This window comes from Myotis daubentonii, chromosome 11, assembly GCF_963259705.1.
Source record: "Myotis daubentonii chromosome 11, mMyoDau2.1, whole genome shotgun sequence".
NCBI classification, from domain to species: Eukaryota; Metazoa; Chordata; class Mammalia; order Chiroptera; family Vespertilionidae; genus Myotis; species Myotis daubentonii.
In genome coordinates, this window is record NC_081850.1 from 65,946,966 (window position 1) to 65,969,113 (window position 22,148).

Below are 22,148 nucleotides of genomic sequence, written 5' to 3' on the forward strand. Positions count from 1 at the left end.
AGATATCTCAAAACAGAATGAGAAAAACCACAATTATGATTGTGTAACAAGTTTGCATGGGATTTTGCATATAATAAGAGATGATGGACAAGCAAAAACTATCAATTATGAATGAAAAATTATTAATAATCCTAGAAGCAAATGTGACCATATAAACAACACTTATACATGACAAGACGATGTATATACTATGAAAGAAAAATGGAGGTGTCAACGATACAATAATTTTAGGAGATATATCTCACTGTGCTCCTTACTGCAACAAGAGGTTTTAGTGATTGCTCCTTAAAGAACTTAACCCTATTGACACACATCTCTAAGGCCTGTTTTATATCTCTGTTCCTCAGGCTGTAGATGAAGGGGTTCAGCATGGGGGTAACTATTGTATACATGACCGAAGCAATTATGTCTTTGGAACCCCATGATGAGGAGAAAAAGTAAACACCTGTAGCTGTCCCATAGTATAAAAACACCACAGAGAGATGGGAGCCACAGGAAGAAAAGGCTTTAAGGATTCTCTTAGTGGAGGGCACCCTCAGGATGATGGTCCCTATAAGGATATAGGAGCCCCAAATAATACCAAAACATAAAAATAAAATCATTCCTCCCTCGGTGAATATGACCAGCTCATTGAGGAAGGTGTCTGAACAGCTCAGCTTCAGGAGTGCAGCGAGGTCACAGAAGTAGTGGATGATGGCATTGTCAGCACAGAAAGACAGTCGGACCAAGAGGAGGGTGTGCAAAAGGGCAATGATACAGGAGAGAATCCAGGAGCCAGCCACCAGCAGCACACACAGCCCCTCCCTCATGATGGTGGTGTAGTGCAGAGGGTGACAGATGGCCACATACCTGTCATATGCCATCACAGCCAGAAGGAAATTGTCAAGAGTACCAAAAAGCATGAAGAAATATGACTGAATTATGCATCTCACATAGGGGATGGATTGCTGCCGAGTCTGCATGTTCCTGAGCATCTTAGGGACAATAACAGAGGACAGAGAAAGGTCAGAGAAGGCCAGGTGGCTGAGGAAGAAGTACATGGGCGTGTGCAGGCGAGAGTCCAGCCTGATGAGCAGGATGATGAGCAGGTTGCCCAGCACCGTGGTCAGGTACATGCCCAGGAACAGGGTGAAGAACACGCCCTGCTGCCCTGGCGGGATGGGGAGCCCCAGGAGGAGGAACTGGGACACGCTGCTCTGGTTCTCAGCCCTCATGCTGCTCTTCTGTCTGCTGGGGATGAAGAAGGCTTGGGAGTCTCAGGAACCTAGAAAGGATGAACAGGACATCTCATCTCATACTGTCATTATTGGGAAAACCATTTATTTTTAAATACTTTCATATTAATTTCTCACATCTGTGGATCTATGCCTTTTCCCTTTCTCCCAGTCTGCCTCCAGGAAAACATTGAACCTCCAAAGTAGTCACAAGACCTCATCACATAGAAGTAAACTTCTATGAGTTTACATCTTGATGAGCATGGAGGGATCATTTCTACACCAGGCCAGAGCCAAAACATAGTAACTCACTGTGGCAGGAATAGAAGGTGAGCCCCTGCAAAGTGGTGTCGGTTGTTTCTGCCTGAAAGTAACGTGAGACTCCAGTGCTGAGCGGGCTTTGTTGGAGCATTGTCAGACCTCCTGTGAACCTGCCTGCTCCCATTGACCCTCAGCTTAAACTCAGGGACACTCTGGAATTGGGTGGTCATTGTAACCCACTTGATGCCAGAATATCTCCAAAACCAGAATGGTCCACAAAGTGTCTTTCATAATAATGCTGAACATTTATTATCTCCTTCCTTCTGCTCACTCTGGGCTTTTCTTGTTGCTCTCTTTCTAATTCTTTGAGTTGTAGAGTTAGATGATTTACTACCATTTTTTCTTGTTTTTTGAGATAGGCCTGTAGAGCTATAAACTTCCCTCTCAGGACTGCTTTCAATGTGTCCCATAGGTTTTGGATTGTTGTGTTTTCATTGTCATTAGTTTCCAGGATGTTTTTAATTTCTTCTTTGATCTCATTGGTAACCCAATCAATATTTAATAGCATGCTATTCAGCTTCCAGGTGTTTGAGTATTTTGGGTTGTTTTTATTGTAGTTTATTTCTAATATTATGCCATCGTGGTCTGCGAAGACGCTTTTTATGATTTCAATCTTCTTGAATTTGGGGATACTTTGCTTGTGACCCAGTATGTGGTCTATTTTTGAATATGTCCCATGAGCACCTGAGAAGAACGTATATTCTCTGGCTTTGGGGTGAAGTGTTCTGAAGATGTCTATTAAGTCCATCTGATCTAGTGAGTCATTTAGGATTGCTATATCTTTGCTGGTTGTTTGTCTATAGGACTTATCCAGTGCTGTCAATGGTGTATTAAAGTCCCCTACTATGATTGTATTGTTGTCGATCTCTCCTTTGATATTTTCCAGGAGTTTTTTTATGAATTTGGGTGCTCCTACATTGGGTGCATATATGTTTACCAGGGTTATATCTTCTTGTTGTATTGATCCCTTTAGTATTATGAAGTGGCCTTCCTTATCTCTTGTTAAGGCCTTCACTTTGAGGTCTATTTTGTCCGATATAAGTATTGCTACCCCAGCTTTCTTTTCCTTTCCATTTGCCTGAAAGATATTTTTCCATCCTTTCACTTTCAGTCTGTGTGAGTCCCTTCTAATGAGGTGGGTTTCTTGTAGACAGCAGATGTATGGGTCATGTTTTTTTATCCATTCAGCCACTCGATGTCTTTTGGTTGGATAATGCTGAACATTTAGATGCACATTTGGGTACCAGGCTAAGGACTTTACCTACATTTCCCAATTAAATCCACACATCAGCCTTACATTCCCAGATTTTAAAACCTCTTCACAGCTGCTCTAAGCATTTGTATTCTTTGACCAATTTTAGTTTTAAAGAAATAGAAACATAAATGACACAAGTTCTGTAGGCACACAGCAGTACATCAGGGACAGATAGACACACAAATACACATGTGTATATCAGTATCTATTACATATGTGATATGTACTGTATAACTTGATATATTTGTATTACCATTTTCTATAAATTAAAAATTGCCAAGTGTTATCTACTTCATGGGGTTCAGTCTAATATATCTGTGTGATCAGAACCCATGCTCTTAACTGTTACACAGGGAAATTTCTCTTGTTTTGCTTAGGAGCCAAGCACAATATATTATTTTAGAGCTGTGAGAACCCAGAGTTGTCCAAAAATTTTTCATTCCCTTTACTAGATAATTGTATTTTTTCATATTTATTTACTTTCCAACTGACAAAAATTCTCAAATACATTAGGTCTATTTATGCAATAAGTATTTACCGAGGGCCTCTGCGAGATTCACAAAAGTTGTGTCATTCTTTCCATTGTAAAGACGTGAAGGTGAGACCAATGTTTTATATGACTTCCCCAAGGTCTCATCACTATTTAAAGCTAATTCTGCCCAACACCTTCCATATATCATGATTCCTGGAGATATGGTTTGTTTGTTTGTTTCTTTGTTTGTTTCTTTGTTTGTTTGTTTCTCTGGGATGTTAAGTAAAAATTAAAAAAAGATTGGAAAATTTTGAGCAACTCAGTCACACTCAGGTACATAACAATGAGAGCAGATCCATTTCAAGAAATAGGGTGTTGCTTAGAATTTGAGTACCTTAATTAATGGTGCCCCAGAAGGAGGACACGTTAGGAAATACTTGAGTCATAGGTACACCCACACCCACACACAGAGACACACACACAGAGCTGATTTGAGAATGTAAGTCACACCTGATCAAATTTCCATCTTAAAGGAAGAATAGCCAATATGTGGTTCATCTCATAAACACTCATTTGCATACATACAAGTCAGAATTAACACAAAGTTGTACATACATAACATCTATACTAATAAAAGAGTAATATGCTAATTAGACTGGATAGACCAGAAGTCTTCCGGATGTCATTCTGGACATCCTTCCTGGCAAAGCTGGGCCCGGGCAAAACCGCCTGAGGTCCTGAGTGCCTGTGGCTGGCCCGGGGGGAAGCCACCCAGGGTCCTGGGTTCCAGCAGCCAGCCTGAGCGAAGCTGGCCCGGGTCCCAGGATCCTGCGGCCAGCCAGAGGAAGGGAAGCTCGGGTCCAGTTGCCTGCAGCCGGACGAAGGAGGGAAGCCTGGGTCCCAGGTACAGGGGCTGAGTCAGAGGCAGTTAGGGGTGATCAGGCAGGCAGGTGGGCAGTTAGGGATGATTAGGCAGGTAGGCAGAGGCAATTAGGGGTGATCAGGCAGGCAGGCAGAGTGGTTGGGGCGACCAGGCAGGCAAGTGGTTAGGAGCCAGCAGTCCCCGATTACAAGAGGGTGCAGGTTGAGCTGAGGAACCCAACCCTCCCGTGCATGAATTTCATGCACCAGTACTCTAGTCTATAATAATAGTAGGGTAATATGCTAATTAGACCAGATGTCCTTCTGGGCATCATTCTGGAAGAAGCTGGAAGGAAGCCGGAGTCCTGGGTGCCAGAGGGAATCCAGTGACAGCAGCCGGGGGAAGGGAGGCCTACTCTCGCACGAATTTTCGTGCATTGGGCCTCTAGTACAATAATATACCTCTCATCCCAAAACATACTCACAATGCACATCAACACACCTACTTCATGATACACCTGGTGAACACTCAACTCACCACATATACATAACTCAAACACTGCACACACTTCACCAAAAACACACAAGACCACAAACAATTCAAAAATCTTACAAGACAACCACACCACAACACATATGCACACCCAGCCACACTCGCTACAACAAACAGTATACACTCTCCTATTAATGAGAGTGTATTAACGAGCTTCCCTCCTTCTGACCTTCCCCTTGCTGGGGGAGGGCAGTCAGCATGGGGCGGTTAAGCCTATTCAGTCACAGGCACAGTCATTAAACCAACACCAACACCCATGCATATGGTCAGACACACATGATCACATACACACAGAGAAAATCAATAACATAACTTCCAGCTCTCATACACGAGAGCATAACCCCCAGGCACAGCTCACATGTGCACCACGACACACTGCTGAGCAGAGGTTTGGGCTCTCTCTGAGCTGACCTTGGTTCCTTATGAGGTCGGCATCTTCTTGTCCAGCAGCAGAGACAACCATATCACTCCTGGTGCTCAGCTGTGATGCCAGTGTTTACTAACACAGACATTGGGTAGGGTTTGTTAGGTAGAGGGAAGTGTATGATCTTAAATGTAAAGTGGGAAAGTACAGGGAAAGTTCAGAAAACAGCAAGTTGGTGATGAAAGTGGACCAGGGTTTTTATATGGCAACATATAGGGAGAAAAGATGGGCAGAGTCATAACTTTGGACATCTCCATAAGGGAAAGAATGAAAAAGCAGAGTGAGCCAAGTACACAAAAGGAACATAGAGAGAAAGCTAAGAGAAGACACTAAACAGTAGTGTATCTAAAGCCAGTGGATAAGAGGCTTCTAAACTATCATCATCAGCTCAGCAACAGCCATGAGGAGCTCCGCATCCAGAGCCCCTGAGAAACTAGGAGTCCCAACCACATGCCAGGAGGCTAATAACTTGGTCTACATACACTAAAACGAGACTGTGAGTCAGATCCATAGCAAAAACACACACAGCTATCAAACAGCAGGTATACAAGCATATACAATATGTGCACACACGCAGGGTCATGGACACAGAGTCTCACACATGAACCCACTAGCACACATGCAGGTCCATCGGCAAAGGCAGATTTCCCGCTCCTCTCACCTGGGCTTGTCATTGGTGAGTTCAGACACCTTCTGCTACTAATTATCGCCCATCTCCTCAGTTTTCTTCAGGAGACCTAACATCAGACACACAGAACCAATATCTGGGGACTTGGCACTTCTACTGACTTTCCTTTTCCTTAACCAGCTCCAGAGAAATGAGTCCAAAAATGACACTTAACTACTAATGAGAGACTGCAACCAAGTCCCCAAGCTTGTGGCTGATTTCTGACTGCCCTTTGGGAGCTGTGTGTCCAAAGCCAGAGGGACTGGGATCCTAGGGGACAGTGTCCCTAATTCCAGTCATGCCCTGGACTGCTTTGTTCTTGGGCATTGCTCCAGCTGGGATGAAAAATTTTTCAACTTTCTATTTTGAAATGATTTTAAAGATATAAAAAGTTGTAATAATGATATTAAGAATTCCTGGTCAATCTTCAGCCAATTCCCCACTGGTTAACATTCTACTATGTTTACCTTCTCTGTGTCTATATGTATATATGTATGTATGTTTATATATCTATTTCAGGCTTAGATTTATAGCTGATATACCACAGTGCATATTATCAGAAGGCATATGATAATGTTTCCAATATCTAGTGTTTTTATTCTTTTTTTAACAAATTTTCAAAAAATTTTATTGTTGGAAGTATTACATATGTCCCTTTTTTCCCCCATCAACCCTTCTAGCCTGCCCCCACTCCCTACCCCAGACCTTCACCACACTATTTTCTGGATCCATTGATAATGCATACATGAATACAAGTTGTTCGGTGGATCTCTTCCCACCCACCCACCCATGCCTGTCTTCCCTCTGAGATTGGACAGTATGTTCCATGCTTCTATGTCACTAGATCTATTTTGTTCATCAGTTTATTTTGTTCATTAGGTTCCACATTTAAGTGAGATCATGTGATATTTGCCTTTCTCTGACTGGCTTTTTGCTTAGTATATTACTCTGCAGGTCCCTTCATGCTGTCTTAAAGGGTAAAAGATCCTTCTTTTTTTAACAGCTGCATAGTATTCCATGGTGTAAATGTACCACAGCTTTTTTATCCACTCATCTACAGGTGGGATGTTTCTAGATCTTAGTTATTGTGAATTGCACTGCTATGAACATAGGGGTGCATATATTCTTCCTGATTGGTGTTTTGGGTTTCTTAGAATATATTCCTAGAAGTGGAATTGCGGGGTCAAATGGTAGTTCCATATTTAATTTTTAAGGAAACTCCATACTGTTTTCCGTAACAGCTGCACCAATCTGCATTCCCACCAGCAGTGTATTAGGATTTCCTATACTGCACATCCTCACCAGCACTTGTCATTTGTTGACATGTTGATGGTAGCCATTCTGATAGGTATAAGGTGATACCTCATTGTAGTTTGAATCTGAATCTCATCTCTCTGATGATCAGTGACTTTGAGCATTTTTCCATATGTCTCTTGGCTGTCTGTGTGTCCTCTTTGGAAAAGTGTCTATTTAGGTCCTTTGCCCATTTTTAATTGGATTGTTTGTCTTCATTTTGTTTAATTGTATGAGTTCCTTATATTTTTTGGATATTAATCCTTTATCAGATGTATCATTGGCAAATATGTTCTCTTATACAGTAGGCTCCCTTTTCATTATGTTTATGGTTTGTTTTGCTGTTTAGAAGCTTTTCCTTTTGATGTAGTCCAACTTGTTTATTTTCTCTTTTGTTTCTCTTGCCCTAGGAGATGTCTCTACAAACATAATGCTACAAGAGATATCTGAGATTTTTCTGCCTCTGGTTTCTTCTAGGATTTTATGGTTTCACGACTTATATTTAAGTATTCAATCCATTTTAAGTTTACTGTTCTGTGTGGTATAAGTAAGTGGTTCTTTCATTTATGTTTTTATTTTGCATGTATCTATGCAATTTTCCCAGCACCATTTATGGAAAGGACAGTCTTTATTCCATTTATTAGACTGTCTGGCTTCCTTTTATTACTTCCTTCTTTCCAAGTTGGATGACTTTTATTTTTCCTTCTTGTCTGATTGCTATGGCTATTAAAATACCAATACTATGTAGAATAAGAGTGGTGGAAGCGGACATCCCTGTCTTGTTCCTGTCCTTAGGGGAAATGGTTTTAGTTTTTGCCATTGGAGTATAATTTTGGCTATAAGTTGGTGATATGTGGCCTTTATTATGTTGAGGTATGATCCCTCTTTTCCCACTTAGCTGAGGTTTTTATTGTAATCTTTATTGTTGAAAATGTTACATATATTCCCCTTTCCCCCAAGGACCCCTTCTAGCCTCCCCCCTACCCACCACGCCTCGCCCAGGCCTTCACCATGCTGAGTTTTTATTAAAAATCAGTGTTGGATTTTGTCAAATGCTTTTTGTGCATTTATTGATATGATCATGTGATTTTTGTCTTTCAGTTTGTTTATGTGCTGACATTTACTGATTTGCTAATATTATACCAGCCTTGTATCCCTGGAATAAATCCCACTAGGTCATGGTGTATGATCTTTTCAATATGTTGCTGGATCCAATTTGCTAGTGTTGTGGGGTTTTTTTTTGAGGATTTTAGTATCTATGTTCACCAGGTATAGTGGCCTGTAATTTTCTTTTTTTGTTGTGTCTTTATCTGGTTTTGAAATTAGGGTAATGCTGGCCTCATAAAAAGTTTTCCTTGATCAGTTAGCTAAGGTAGTGTGTACAAGGTCCTCTACTGTAAAGTTGCTATTTTTTTAATTATTATTTTAACCTTATACTTAATAGGTATCATTTAGGTACATATTTTGATACTATGTAACCATGAAATTTTTGCTTATTAAAATTTCACCTACTATACTTAATATTCATTGTTTGATTTTCATATGAGAAAATTATTACAAAAGTGGTGGCCAAATAGTGATTGTTCCAATTGTATCATTTCTTATATATTTATTAGTTGTATTCTCTTATAAGAAGGAACTTGCCCATATTCCACCTCATTTATTTCTATTTATTTATTTATTTATTTATATATCATTATGGACTTGTGTGTTCTTATTCTCTAAGTTATAATCCATTACTGAAGTTATTCATTTTGAAGCCTTAGGTGTGTTTATTGCCTGCAAGGATTCTAAATGATCTCAAAGAAGCCAACTGGAAATATCCTATCTAATAAAAGAGAAACATGGTAATTGGCGAATGACCGCTACCCTTCCCATTGGCTAATCAGGGCAATATGCAAATTAACTGCCAGCCAAGATAGCGGCCGGCAGCCAGGCAGCTTGAAACTAACATGAGGCTTGCTTGCTTCAGTGACGGAGGACTCCAACGTTCCCCGCCTGCCAGTGCAGGCCTCTGAGCTGCAACTCTAAGCAACTATGTAACAAATATAGAAGCTAAACAAAACCCCAGAAACCTGCTTTAGTCTGCCGGGCTTCAGCCAGCAGGATCGCAACATTGTAAGCAAAGGCCAGAAACCTACTTTCAGCAGCAGAGGCCTAAGAGCTGGAGCCAAGCCTCAAAGCTAAAGCTGGCCCAGAATAAAAAAAGAAAAAGAAAAAAAGGAGCGGTTGGGAGCTTCAGTCACCCCCAGCCTGAAAACAGCCCTCAGCCCCTCACCCAGACTGGCCAGGCACCCCAGCGGGGACCCCCACCCTGAAGGGTGTGTGACCAGCTGCAAACAGCCATTATCCCCTCACCCAGGCTGACCAGGCACCCCAGTGGGGACCCCCACCCTGAAGGATGTGTGACCAGCTGCAAACAGCCATCATCCCCTCATCCAGGCTGGCCAGGCACCCCAGTGGGGACCCCCACCCTGATCCAGGACACCCTTCAGGGCAAACCAGCCGGCACCCACCCGTGCACCAGGCCTCTACCCTATATAGTAAAAGGGTAATATGCCTCCCAGCACCAGGATCAGCGGAGCCGTGAGGCCTCCCGGCACCAGGATCAGCGTGACAGGGGGCAGCGCCCAAACCCCCTGATGGCCCTGCGGCTCTGTGTGTGACAGGGGGCGGGGCCACAACCTCCCTATTCGCCCTGCTCTGTTTGTGACAGGGGAAGGCGCCCCAACCCCCGATCAACCCTGCTCTGTGCCTGATAGGGGGGAGCTCCCCAACCCCCTGATCGCCCTGCAGCTCTGTGTGTGACAGGCTGCGGCGCTCCACCCCCCAACCCCCCCCCCCCCCACGGGCCCTGCTCTGTGTGTGATGGGGTAGAGCCATAACCTCCCCATCGGCCCTGCCCTGAGTGTGAGAGTGGCGGTGCCCCAACCCCCTGATCGGCCCTGCTCTGTGGGTGATAGAGGGCGGCACCCCAACCCCCTGATGGGCCCTGCTCTGTGAGTGACAGGGGGCAGTGCCCCAACCCCCTGTTTGGCCCTGCTCTGTGCATGACAAGGGGTGGCGCCGCAACCTCCCCATCGACCCTGCCTTGAGTGTGACAGGGGACGGTGCCCCAACCCCCCAATCAGCCCTACCCTGAGCGTGACTGAGGGTGGCATCACAACCTCCCGATCGCCCTGCTCTGTGCATGACAGGGGGCGGCGCCCCAACTCCCCAATCGGCCCTGCTCTGAGCCTGACCAGGGTCTGCACCTAGGGATTGGGCCTGCCCTCTGCCACCCGGGAGCTGGCCTAAGCCAGCAGGTCGTTATCTCCCGAGGGGTCCCAGACTGCGAGAAGGCACAGGCCGGGCTGAGGGACCCCCACGAGTGCACAAATTTTTGTGCACCGGGCCTCTAGTATATATATAAGAAACACAAGGAATAGAAACTAGAAACTAAGAAACTGAAAGAAAGTTTACCCACAGGACATGGGTCTGGAGTGGGACAGAAAGAATGGGGGATGCGAACAGTGTGGATGTTGACATATAAGCTATAAGTTGCAATCTGTTTATACATTTTAAAACCCATAAGTTTGAATTGATATCTCTAATTCTAGTTTGGCACCATAGAGTTCTTTGCAGCATCTCCTTTTCCATGTACAGAACTCCTTTCCCTCCGAGTGAGAGGGACTACTTTTTCCTCAATGTTTACTTATTTGCTGAATCTTTGGATACATGGTGAGTTGTTTCAGAATCTTGAACTCATACCATTGTCAATGACACTAAATACAGCTTAAAACTTTATTTCAAGTGTTGTTGTTTTTCACTTGTGAGAGTATATAGTCAAAATTTGGGGTTCAAAAATTAATTTAGTTACTTATTTTATTTTCCTCTTTAGTCTAATTATGGTATTCATTTGAAATATAGTTAGGTCCATTTGTTTTGTTTTATTCTTTGTTTCTGTTTTATTTTATTCTTTTTCGTTTTGTTAATCCTCACCTAAAGATATTTTTCCATTTATTTTTTTGAGAGAGTAGAAGGGAGAGAGAGACAGAGAGACAGAGAGAAACTTCAATATGAGAATGACTCATCAATTGGTTGCCTCCTGTATGTGCCCCAACCAGGGCTTTGGATCAAACCTGCAACTGAGGTATGTGCCCTTGACTGGAATTGAACCTGGGATCCTTCAGTCTGAAGGCTGACACTCTCTTCACTAAGCCAAGCTGGCTAGACCTGTTTTGTTTTATTCTATTTTGCTTTATTCACCACCTCTTCTGTTTATTTTTCAATGGCAAAAGATAACATAGTCAAAAGTTTACAAATAACTGTCATCTTCCCATTTCTCTGCCTCACCTCCTGTAGGTAAAAAAGCTCATTAGTTTCTGTTTTATTGAATTTATTGGGGTGACATTGGTTAATAAAACCAAATAGGTTTCAAGCATACAATTCAGTAAAACATCATCTGTATACTGAATGGTGAGTTCACCACCCAAAATCATGTCTCATTTCATCCCCATTTTTACCCCTGTGTTCACTTCCACCTTCTGCTAACCTTTTCCCTCTATCACATATTGTCATCTGTTTGTGTCTATCTGTCATATATATATATACATATTTGTAAATATATGTATTTTTGCTTTATCCCCTCACCTGTTCATCCAGCTCCATTAACCAACTTCCCTCTGATAATTTGCAGTCTGTTCTGTGTGTCTATGCTTCTGTTCCTATTTTTTGAAAAATATTATTTGTCCATTAGATTCTACATATAAGTGCTATCATATTTTATTTGCCTTTCTGTGACTGGCTTATTTCACTTAGTGTAATAATTTTCAAACCCATCCATGCTGTTGCAAAAGATAAGATTTTCTTCCTTTTTACAGCCGAGTAGTATTCCATTGTATGAATGTACCACCATTGTTTTATTCACTTATCTATTGACTAGAGGCCCAGTGCATGAATTCGTGCACAGGTGGGGTCCAGCCAGCTTGGCCCCAATCAGGACAGACCAAGGCTGGGCCTGTTGGGAGGAGGAGATAGCGGGAGGTTGACCAGCCAGCCTGCCCTGATCGGGGCTCAATCAGGGCTAGGCCAGCTAGGGTAGGGGCAGTGGGCAATTGGCCAGTGGGCTCCACCCCTGATAGAGATGGTGGGGGGGGCCTATCAGGGGTGGGGCCAGCCAGGGGGAGGGGCTACTGGAGCTTGGCCAGCCAACCCCACTGCGTATTGGGATGGAAGGACAATCACGGGTGGGGCCAGACAGGAGGAGGGGCTGCAGGCCAATCAGAGTGGTGAGGGCCCATCAGGGATGGGGCCGGCCAGGAGGAGGGGCTACAGGAGGTTGGCTGGCCAGCCCCACCCCTTATTGGGTTGGGGGACTGATTGGGGGCAGGGCTGGCCAAAGAGAGGGGCTATGGAGCATGGGCCAGCTGGCCCCACCCCCTAATTGGGTGGGGGATGCCCACTGGGGGCCAGCACCTTGGGGGAGGGGCCATGGATGGTTGGCCAGCCGGCCCTGCCCCTGATCGGGGTGGGGGGGCTGACCTGGGGTGTGGCCAGGTGCGGGGAGAGGCTACGGGAGGTTGGCTGGCCAGCCCCACCCCCTACTGGGGTGAGAGGTGATCAGGGGTGGGGCTGGCCAGGGGGAAGAGCTGCAGGCCAATTGGTGGTAGGGTCCCATTAGGGGTGGGGCCAGCTGTAGGGGAGGGGCTGCAGGAGTTGGCCAGCCAGGCCCCTTCCCTATTGGGGTTAGGGGTCAATCAAGGGCAGGGCTGGCCTGGGGGAGGGGCTGCAGGCTTATCGTGGAGAGATGGGCCAATCAGGGGTGGGCTGGCCAGGGGGAGGATCTGCAGGAGGTTGGCCAGCTGGCCCCACCTTTTGATCAGGTCAGTTTCCTGGCCACAGTGGGCATCATAGTGACCAGGCATTGGTCGTTCCAGTCCTTATGGATGCTGGCTTTTTATATATATAGATGGACACCTGGGCTGTTTCCAGATCTGTTTTATTCTTCCTGTGTTTCTTTTTGCTCAAATAGGCAGACATATGTGTGTTCTATCTCCCCTTTATTTTCACTTAAAATTGGAATCTAGTAAATGCTCTTTTACACATTGCTTTTTTCCCCATTTATCCTGATGTTTCTTCATACTGATTCATAGATATCTTTGTGCTAATTTTTTCACAATTGCCAAACACTTGATTACACTGATATTCTATAGAGGTTTTTTTAGGTGTCCTAGAATGAGATCTAGGTCAGGGGTGGGCAACCCCTGGCATGCGTGCCAAACATGGCATGCCAGTAACTTTTGCTGGCACGTGAAACCCTCTCTTACAATCTTCCATTTATAATTTTGTTCTTAATATCGACTTTTTTATTTGGAAGCAGAAATTTATTGACCTCAGAGTTGACTTGGAAAACATTGAAAAAAAAGCGACTAGAGACAGGAGTACCAGAGAGAAGTGTCAAAAACCAACTATTGAGGACTTGGAATGCCAATCCAGAAAATTATTTCTGTTTAAAAAAACTTTGCAACAGCGTTACTCTCCATGTTTTCATCCACATATGCTTGTGAATCTTTGTTCTCAGTGATGAATTTTGTTAAGTCTCGTAATAGGAGTAGCCTGATGGATGAAAGTAGTAGCTCATGCATATCTCTGAAGGTCATGAAATATAAACCTGATGTAAAATCTCTGTCATCAGTGATGCAGCAGCAAAAGTACCACTGATAATATCAAGTGGAGTCATAAAGTTTTCTGTTGTACTATCAGTGTACATGTATACATTAAAAAATAAATGTATTTTTCATCATCATATACTGTTTTTGTTGCTCAAATGAATTTTATTATTTCTTCAAGGTTCTTCACATACGTACACCTTAAGAGATACCAAGTAGGCGTAACATGTTCTCAAAAAATTAGGGTTGGTACGCAGAAGAATTTTGAGTCAGACATTTTGCTGGTTTTGGCATGCACTTACAAAAAGGTTGCCTACCCCTGATCTAGATGATGAGTGTTCTAAATGCCACTGCAAGAGCTAAAATAATAAATTTCATATTTTGTATTTTAATTACAATTAAAAATTAAAGAGAAAGTAAAATAATCTCTACATACAATACATAAAATGATTATCTATATTATAAAAGCTTGTGGCCATAACGTGGTAACACCGGGCTGACCAAATGACCAGTCCCAGAAGGTGCATGGAGCACCTCTTGGGCCCTCCCCCCACCCCACCTTAGAGCACCGGCAGCATTGGAGGAGCATCGCAGGGCACCAGCAGCATCCAGGGAGTGTGTGAGGCATCACGGGGTGGCAGACATGGCTCTGATAACAGGCTAGGCCTAGAGGACCCTACACACGCCCAATTTAATCATGCACTGGGCCTCTAGTAAAATAATAAGAATATATGAACAAGAAGTAAATAAAGGGGGAATTATATACCAAAAATATATTTAATTAATCAAAAAGGAGAAAGACAAGAGAGAATAAATGTGAAACAGATGTATCAAATAAAAAACATAGTAATATGGGCCATAGCCAGTTTGGCTCAGAAGATAGAGTGTCAGCCTATGGACTGAAGGGTCCGGGGTTCATTCCATTCAAGGACACAGTCTCATGTTGCGGGCTCAATCTTCAGTAGGGGGCATGCAGGAGGCAGCCAATCGATGATTCTCTTGCATCATTGATGTTTCTATCTCTGTCTCTATCTCCCTTCCTCTCTGAAGTCAATAAAAATATATTTTTTAAAAAGGAAGTACAAGATGGCCGCATAGGTAAACACCGGGAAGTTGCTGCCTCCCACAACAACTTCAAAAATACAATGAAAAGACAAAATGGACATTATCCAGAACTACAGGAAGGCTGGCTGAGTATAAATTCTACAACTAGAAGAAAAGAGAAAAGCACACTGAGACTCAGAGGAGCTGCGGAAGTAAAGTGCAAAGGTACGGAGGCTCGAGCGCGCGCGCGGAAAGGGGCTGGTACCTGAGGACGTGGCTGTCTTTTTGAATCAGGAGGGAGTCACAACCTCCCGACTGCTCTGAACTCCGGTTCCGGGAAGTCTCTGGGGACCCAGGACTCATACAGGGAGAAAGTGGACTGTCTGGAAACAGGCAGAACTCTGAACTTGAGGGCGGCTTTCCCTCAGAGGTGCTTGCAGCAATTACCGGGACACTGAGATGCGCGGCCCCTTAGGGCAGGGCTAAGAACCAGCCATAGCTGCTTGCTCTGCCCTTTGATTCCCTGAGACCCCGCCCCACCCAGGCTGCTGCAGAGGCTTTTGCATATGAATGCCCTGGCCCTTTGCAACCTGAAAATTACCTAACAAATTGCAGCTGGGCCAGACAGACCCAAAACTTCCAAGAGAAGGCCCAAGGCCCCACAGCAGCTTGCATTGCTTCACAGCTGGGCCTCATCAGGGCACCTCCAAACTCCAAAAAAGGAAGGGGAATCTGCAGTTCTCTTCAGAGCTCCTGCTGGGTAACCTCAGGAAGAGGCTAAATTAGCACCTCCTTAGATCCAAGAGCCAGTGTACCCAGTGGTCAGAGGGGGACCATCCAGATTACAACTCCTCAGATCCATAAGGGACACACTCAGGGCGCAGACTCAGTGAGCACCAAAGCCCCACTGAAGCAAGTCTTGCCCTAGAAGGGTGTCTTCAGCACAGAAGTTCTCCCACTGCAGACATAGCTGATTCTCACTGCCAATTTGTCTGGAAGTCAATTCCTCCCAGTCATCCTACATCAATCAAGGTATAACTACAACAAGACTGTGCTCAAAGCCCACAAGGGGGTGCACCAAGAGTGTCCACCTCAGGTAACTGGGGAGGCTGAGCCACTGGGCCCTATAGGACACCTAGAACACAAAACCACTCTGCCAACACAGGGAAGCATACAAAATGTGGAGACAAAGAAACAGGTCACAAATGACAGAAATGGAGGAAAGCAAACGACTGGATATAGAGTTCAAAACCACGTTTATAAGGTTTTTCAAGAATTTTATGGAAACGCCGATAAATTTAGTGAGACCCTGGAGGATATGAAAAAAGACCAACTAGAAATTAAGCATACACTGACTGAAATAAAGAATAATATACAGAGATCCAACAGCAGACAAGAGGATCCCAAGAATCAAGTCAAAGATTTGAAATTCAAAGAAACAAAAAATACCCAACCAAAAAAGAAAAAAGATTCCAAAAATATGAAGATAGTGTAAGGAGCCTCTGGGACAACTTCAAGCGTACTAACATCAGAATTATAGGGGTACCAGAAGAAGAGAGAGGGCAAGATATTGAAAACCTATTTGAAGAAATAATGACAGAAAACTTCCCCTACCTGGTCAAAGAAATAGACTTACAAGTCCAGGAAGCGCAGAGAACCCCAAACAAAAGGAACGAAAAGAGGACCACACCAAGACACATCATCATTAAAATGCCAAGAGCGAAAGACAAAGAGAGAATCTTAAAAGCAGCAAGAGAAAGAAAGTCAGTTACCTACAAGGGAGTACCCATACGACTGTCAGCTGATTTCTCAACAGAAACCATGCAGGCCAGAAGGGAATGGCAAGAAATATTCAAAGTGATGAATAGCAAGAACCTACAACCAAGATTACTTTATCCAGCAAAGCTATCATTCAGAATAGAAGGTCAGATAAAGAGCTTCACAGATAAGAAAAAGCTAAAGGAGTTCATTACCACCAAACCAGCATTATATGAAATGCTGAAAGGTATTCTTTAAGAAGAGGAAGAAGAAAAAGGAACTCTTACCATTTGCCACAGCATGGATGGAACTGGAGAGCAGATAAATACCACATGATCTCACTCATTTATGGAATATAATGAACAACATAAACTGATGAACAAGGACTGATCCAGAGACAGAGAGGCATTGATTGAACTGTCGGGCCTTGGAGGGAAGGTAGGGGAGCGTTCGGGTATGGGGGAAAGATCAACCAAAGGACTTATATGCAAGCATATAGGCCTAACCAATGGACACGGACAACAGGGGGGTGAGGGCATGAGCGGGGGGTAGGGGGCAACGTGGGGATAAGGACACATATGTAATATCTTAATCAATAAAAAATATATTTTAAAAAAAGGAAGTACAGAGCTTTAAGAAAACAATAAAAAACATAGTAATACTGAAAATATAAATACAAAAAGAAAAAATATAATGCAAATATATTATAACTAGAGGCCCAGTGCACGAAATTCATGTATGGGTAGGGTCCCTAGTGGCTGCAGGCAGCCGGCCATGGCCTCCCTTTCCTGGCTGCTGGATGCCGACCAGGGCCTTCCTTCGTTCCACGATGCCAACTGCTGGTCAGTGCACGTCATAGCGAGCGATCGAACTTCTGGTTGGTCGAATTCCCAAAGGGACACTTTGCATATTAGGCTTATATATATATATATATAGACTAGAGGACCAGTGCAAGAAATTCATGCACTTGGGGGGTTCTTTAGCCTGGCCTGCACTCTCGCACTGTCTGGGAGCCCTCGGAGGATGTTGAACTGACATGGGGAGTGTGCCTAAGTGCTCGCCAGCTGCGAGCCCGGCTTCTGGCTGATCTGCCGTCCCCCTGTGGGAGCAAACTGACCACCAGGAGGCAGCTTCTGCATTGAGAGTCTACCCCCTGGTGGTAAGTGTGCATCATAGCGACTGGTCATTCTGCTGTTTGGTCAATTTGCATATTAGCCTTTTATAATATAGGATTACATTAGATGTTAGTAGATACATTTCTCCAGAAATATAATAATTGTTACTCTACATATAAAGATCAAAATCTAACATTACACTGTTAACAATGGACACCTCACAGATATAAGGACAAAGAAAAGTTTCAAGTGATAGAAGAGAAAAACCACGTAAACACTAACCGCAAGAAAGCTGCATCATTACCATCTACACTACCCTAGTATCTATATCTCTATCTGCATCTGTACATATAGATAGAAAGTATCAGAAGTAGATGAGGTCTTAAGGTAGGACCCAGTAATAGAAATATCTTCTAATTATAAATGCAATTGTGTGCTGTTAAGTGCATTTTTTAAAGTCTCTCTCTTTTTACAAAGCTATTTTTGGTAGTAGCTAGGAATTTCCAAAGTGTAATTTTTCTTACTTTGAATGATTGCAATCTACCAAAATGATGACACTGAATGTGAGCTGGGAAGAAATGTGCATAATCAGCTTGAATCCAAAAAAATCCAACATTAAAATATCAGGGGGAAAAAATAAATGGAAAGTTCACCAGAAGCAGATTATGATGCTAAATCAGGGCATCCTCATTAACACAGTGTAAACAATACATAAACAAAATCTGACATATCTCAAAGGAAAAAAAAACAAAAATCCACAATTATAATGGTGCAAAATGTTTTGCATGAGATTTTGCATACCTCTTGTAAGAGATGATGAACAAGCAAAAAATATCAATTAGTAATAATTATTAACAATCCAAGTAGCAAATATGACCTAGTTAACATATTAACAACACATGTACATGATGACAAAACGCATATTCTATGAAAGTTATATGGAAGTTCAACCATACAATAATTTTAGATCTATCTCACTGTGCTCCTGACTACAACAGGAGGATTTCATGATTGCTGCTTAAAGAACTTAACCCTATTGACACACATCTCTAAGGCCTGTTTGATATCTCTGTTCCTCAGGCTGTAGATAAAGGGGTTCAGCATGGGGGTAACTATTGTATACATGACTGAAGCAATTATGTCTTTAGAATCCCATGATGAGGAGGAAAAGTAAACACTAGCAAGTGTCCCGTAGTATAAAGACACCACAAAGAGATGGGAGCCACAGGTAGAAAAGACTTTATAGAGTCTCTTAGTGGAGGGGACCCTCAGGATGATGGTCCCTATACGGATATAGGAGCATGAAATAACACCAAAACACAAAAAGAAAATCATTCCTCCCTCGGTGAATATGACCAGCTCATTGAGGAAGGTGTCTGAACAGCTCAGCTTCAGGAGTGCAGTGAGGTCACAGAAGAAGTGGGTGATAGTATTGTCATCACAGAAAGGCAGTCGGACCAAGAGGAGGGTATGAATAATAGCATGGACACAGGCAACTATCCAAGAGCCAGCCACCAGCAATGCAAGCAGCCCCTCCCTCATGATGGTGGTATAGTACAGAGGGTGACAGATGGCCACGTACCTGTCATATGCCATCACAGCCAGAAGAAAATTGTCAAGACCAGCAAAATGAATGAAAAAATACAACTGCGAAATACATCCCACATTGGGGATGGATTGACGCTCAGTCTGCATGTTCATGAGCATCTTAGGGACAGTGACAGAGGAGAGAGAAATGTCCGAGAAGGCCAAGTGGCTGAGGAAGAAGTACATGGGCGTGTGCAGGCGAGAGTCCAGCCTGATGAGCAGGATGATGAGCAGGTTGCCCAGCACCGTGGTCAGGTACATGCCCAGGAACAGGGTGAAGAACACACCCTGCTGCCCTGGTGGGATGGGGAGCCCCAGGAGGAGGAACTGGGACACGCTGCTCTGGTTCTCAGGCCTCATGCTGCTCTTCTGTCTGCTGGGGATGAAAGGACAGTGAAGAAGGCTAGAGACTTTCAAAGTGTGTTTATGGTCACCACTGTAGGGGTTCCTACTTTCTCCTGGATAAAAATAACATCTTGCCTTCATGTAATCTGCTATAGTTTTCATTGCAAGCAACACATGTTCAATGCCGAATATGGCTTCTTTCAAATGAAAACAGAACAAATTCATCCTTATTATTTAATCCCCCAGGTTCCTGGCACTGTGCTACTAATTAGAGATACAAGAATAAGTGGGAAACGCAGGAACTCTTTCCTCTGCTCCATGACCCTCTGGGCACACCTGACAGAGGACTGAGTTAAGGTAAGGCTCTGCAGCCAGATTCCTTGTGCTGTGAGTCTGGTGACATCGCTCTCTGGGCGACTGACTTAAGGAGCTGATTCTATCATGGCCACATGTTATGCCACAGTATGTGAAGATACCAATATCACACATTCCTAGAGTCAATAAGAGGGTTCTAATTCAAGACACATGAATATCTAAGAACAGTGCCTCTGTAAAATGAGTACACAAAATTTTAGTCATTATTTTTATGATGTGCTAACTACCCTCAAAAAGCCAAGATCAAATGTAGGAATTTAATCAAACAGTACCTTGAGAAGATCAGCGCAAAGGGCCAAAGATTTGGCCTAGCTCCTTGTGCTACCTTATCGGAGCTCTCACCCTCTCAAGAGGCATTGCAGAGCTCATATCCTGTCATTGGGTAAATCTTCTGGTGAAACAAGTCTAAATGCACATCCATATTTTTGCCAAGAAGTAAACTTACCTCAGTGCATCTATCTCCATCTGTATCTGGTGCTTCATGCTGGCTCAGAAATGAGGATCCATTGGCAGGAAACACCTGAGATCTGAGATCTGGCATGTGAGAACTGGGGTCCCTGAAGGATGGGAAGTGCCTATTAGGATTCACAGTTACCTGGCTGACCATCACTATTTCTAGTTCCAATCTTCACATTCTATATAATAAAAGGCTACGATGCAAATAGACTGAATGGTGGAACAACCAAACAACCAGTCGCTATGATGTGTGCTGACCACCAGGTGGCAGAGTGCAGAATATGGTGGGCATTGGCCATGGTGGGATGGTGGAATAGGTGAGCGGGGATGCTAGTCCAAGGCTCGGCACCAGTTGCTGTGATTGGGGCGAGCCTCTCGTAGTTATTGAAAATTCTTTGCTCTCATCTGCTGCCGGCACTGCTGCTGCTCGCACCTGAAGCTGGCACTGGCTCAAATCGCTTCGCGCTGTCAGTGGCGGTGGGAGAAGGGCTGCTGACAGACAGGGGACCTGGGGGGCCTCAGTAGGATGGACCTGGCAGGGGCTCCAAGGATGGGCCAAGACCCGCCCCTGTGCCCACCGCAACCTTACGGCCTCCAGTTCCTTTCAAGGTGCACGAATTCATGCAGTGGGCCCCTTGTTTATAATAATTGACATTTAGTAAACACTCTGTCAAACCAATACATTTTTGCATTCATTGACGCATTAAATTTCAATTGTCCTAGGAGGTAGGTGTTGTAAAACTTCATTATATACATATTCAGAAGTTGTGAGAACCCACATGACCACACAGATAGTAACTGCTGTAGTCTCAATTGTCTCATGTCTTAAATTTATTAGAATCTCTGCTCCTATAACCCTGCTGTTTCTCCCTCTTTTTAATTAGACAAAAGAGCCAGGACCTTAAGAAATATAGTCTCAGCATTAGTGGGAGTCCTTCTGCTCAGACAGGGTCACCACTCATAGTCCTAAAGCCCAGTATTTTGCAAATGGCTTTTATGTACCTTCAATTTCACTCAATCTACCATTGTTTATTCTGTATCTGGAAAGTAGGGTGATGGTGATTTTTGTTCCTTCATTTACTAACAGTAGTGAGATGGCTTACACAATTTCACATAGACATTACCCAGCGGAACCTGATCTCAAAGGTAGATTTTCTCATCATCTTTTCACTGGGAAGAGATTTCACCCATTTCTTCCTGTGGGAGGTAGAAAGGTTAAGCTAAAGTTGAATGTCAAAATACCCATAAGCTTGGGAGAGGAACTTGGCATTGATCTTGTTGTGTATGTGTGTCTAATGCTAGTTACTTACTGGCATTACTTAAGATTAAGTAATGCCAGTAAGTAACTAGGATCTCAAACATCTCCTGGAAGAGACCCATTTTGAGGGATGGGAACAATAGAGAAATAGTACCTTGATTTTGTCAGCACCATGAGTGAAAGAGGTGGCTGGGAGACACTTAGTAATAGAGAGGAGAAGCGGCTGCCTGGAGGTCCAGGGGAGTCTTTGGATGGACTGACTTTCTTGTCAGTGTACCAGGTATTGTCTCCTAGCATTCAGGAAATGGACAGTCAGGTGTCATGGCCTCTACAGGCTACAAATTACTAAGTGCTTACAATGTGCTAGAACTTAAGCACCTTTCAGACAAGATTCCAGTAATTGTCATTATTCCCATTTGACAGTGGAGGCTGCTGAGCATCTATGACCACAGAGCTATTAAGTTGAGTGTAGACATATATAACCTCAGATATGAGCATTT

The 22,148-nt window shown here is 43.7% G+C and overlaps 2 protein-coding genes across 2 annotated transcripts; both read right to left on the minus strand.

Moving 5' to 3' along the window:
• Positions 1–227: 227 nt before the first annotated feature.
• LOC132211731 (olfactory receptor 1J4-like) lies at positions 228–1,040 on the minus strand. The gene has a single exon (XM_059656230.1). It carries the CDS (start codon positions 1,038–1,040, stop codon positions 228–230), a length of 813 nt encoding a protein of 270 aa, XP_059512213.1.
• A 17,592-nt stretch (positions 1,041–18,632) lies between these two features.
• LOC132212293 (olfactory receptor 1J4-like) lies at positions 18,633–19,574 on the minus strand. Its single transcript, XM_059657725.1, has one exon. It carries the CDS (start codon positions 19,572–19,574, stop codon positions 18,633–18,635), a length of 942 nt encoding a protein of 313 aa, XP_059513708.1.
• Between the last annotated feature and the right edge of the window lie 2,574 nt (positions 19,575–22,148).

Excerpts from the sequence above, each read along its gene's own strand:
- LOC132212293 (XM_059657725.1), bottom strand. The coding sequence starts at position 19,574 with ATGAGGCCTGAGAACCAGAGCAGCGTGTCCCAGTTCCTCCTCCTGGGG.
- LOC132211731 (XM_059656230.1), bottom strand. The coding sequence starts at position 1,040 with ATGTACTTCTTCCTCAGCCACCTGGCCTTCTCTGACCTTTCTCTGTCC.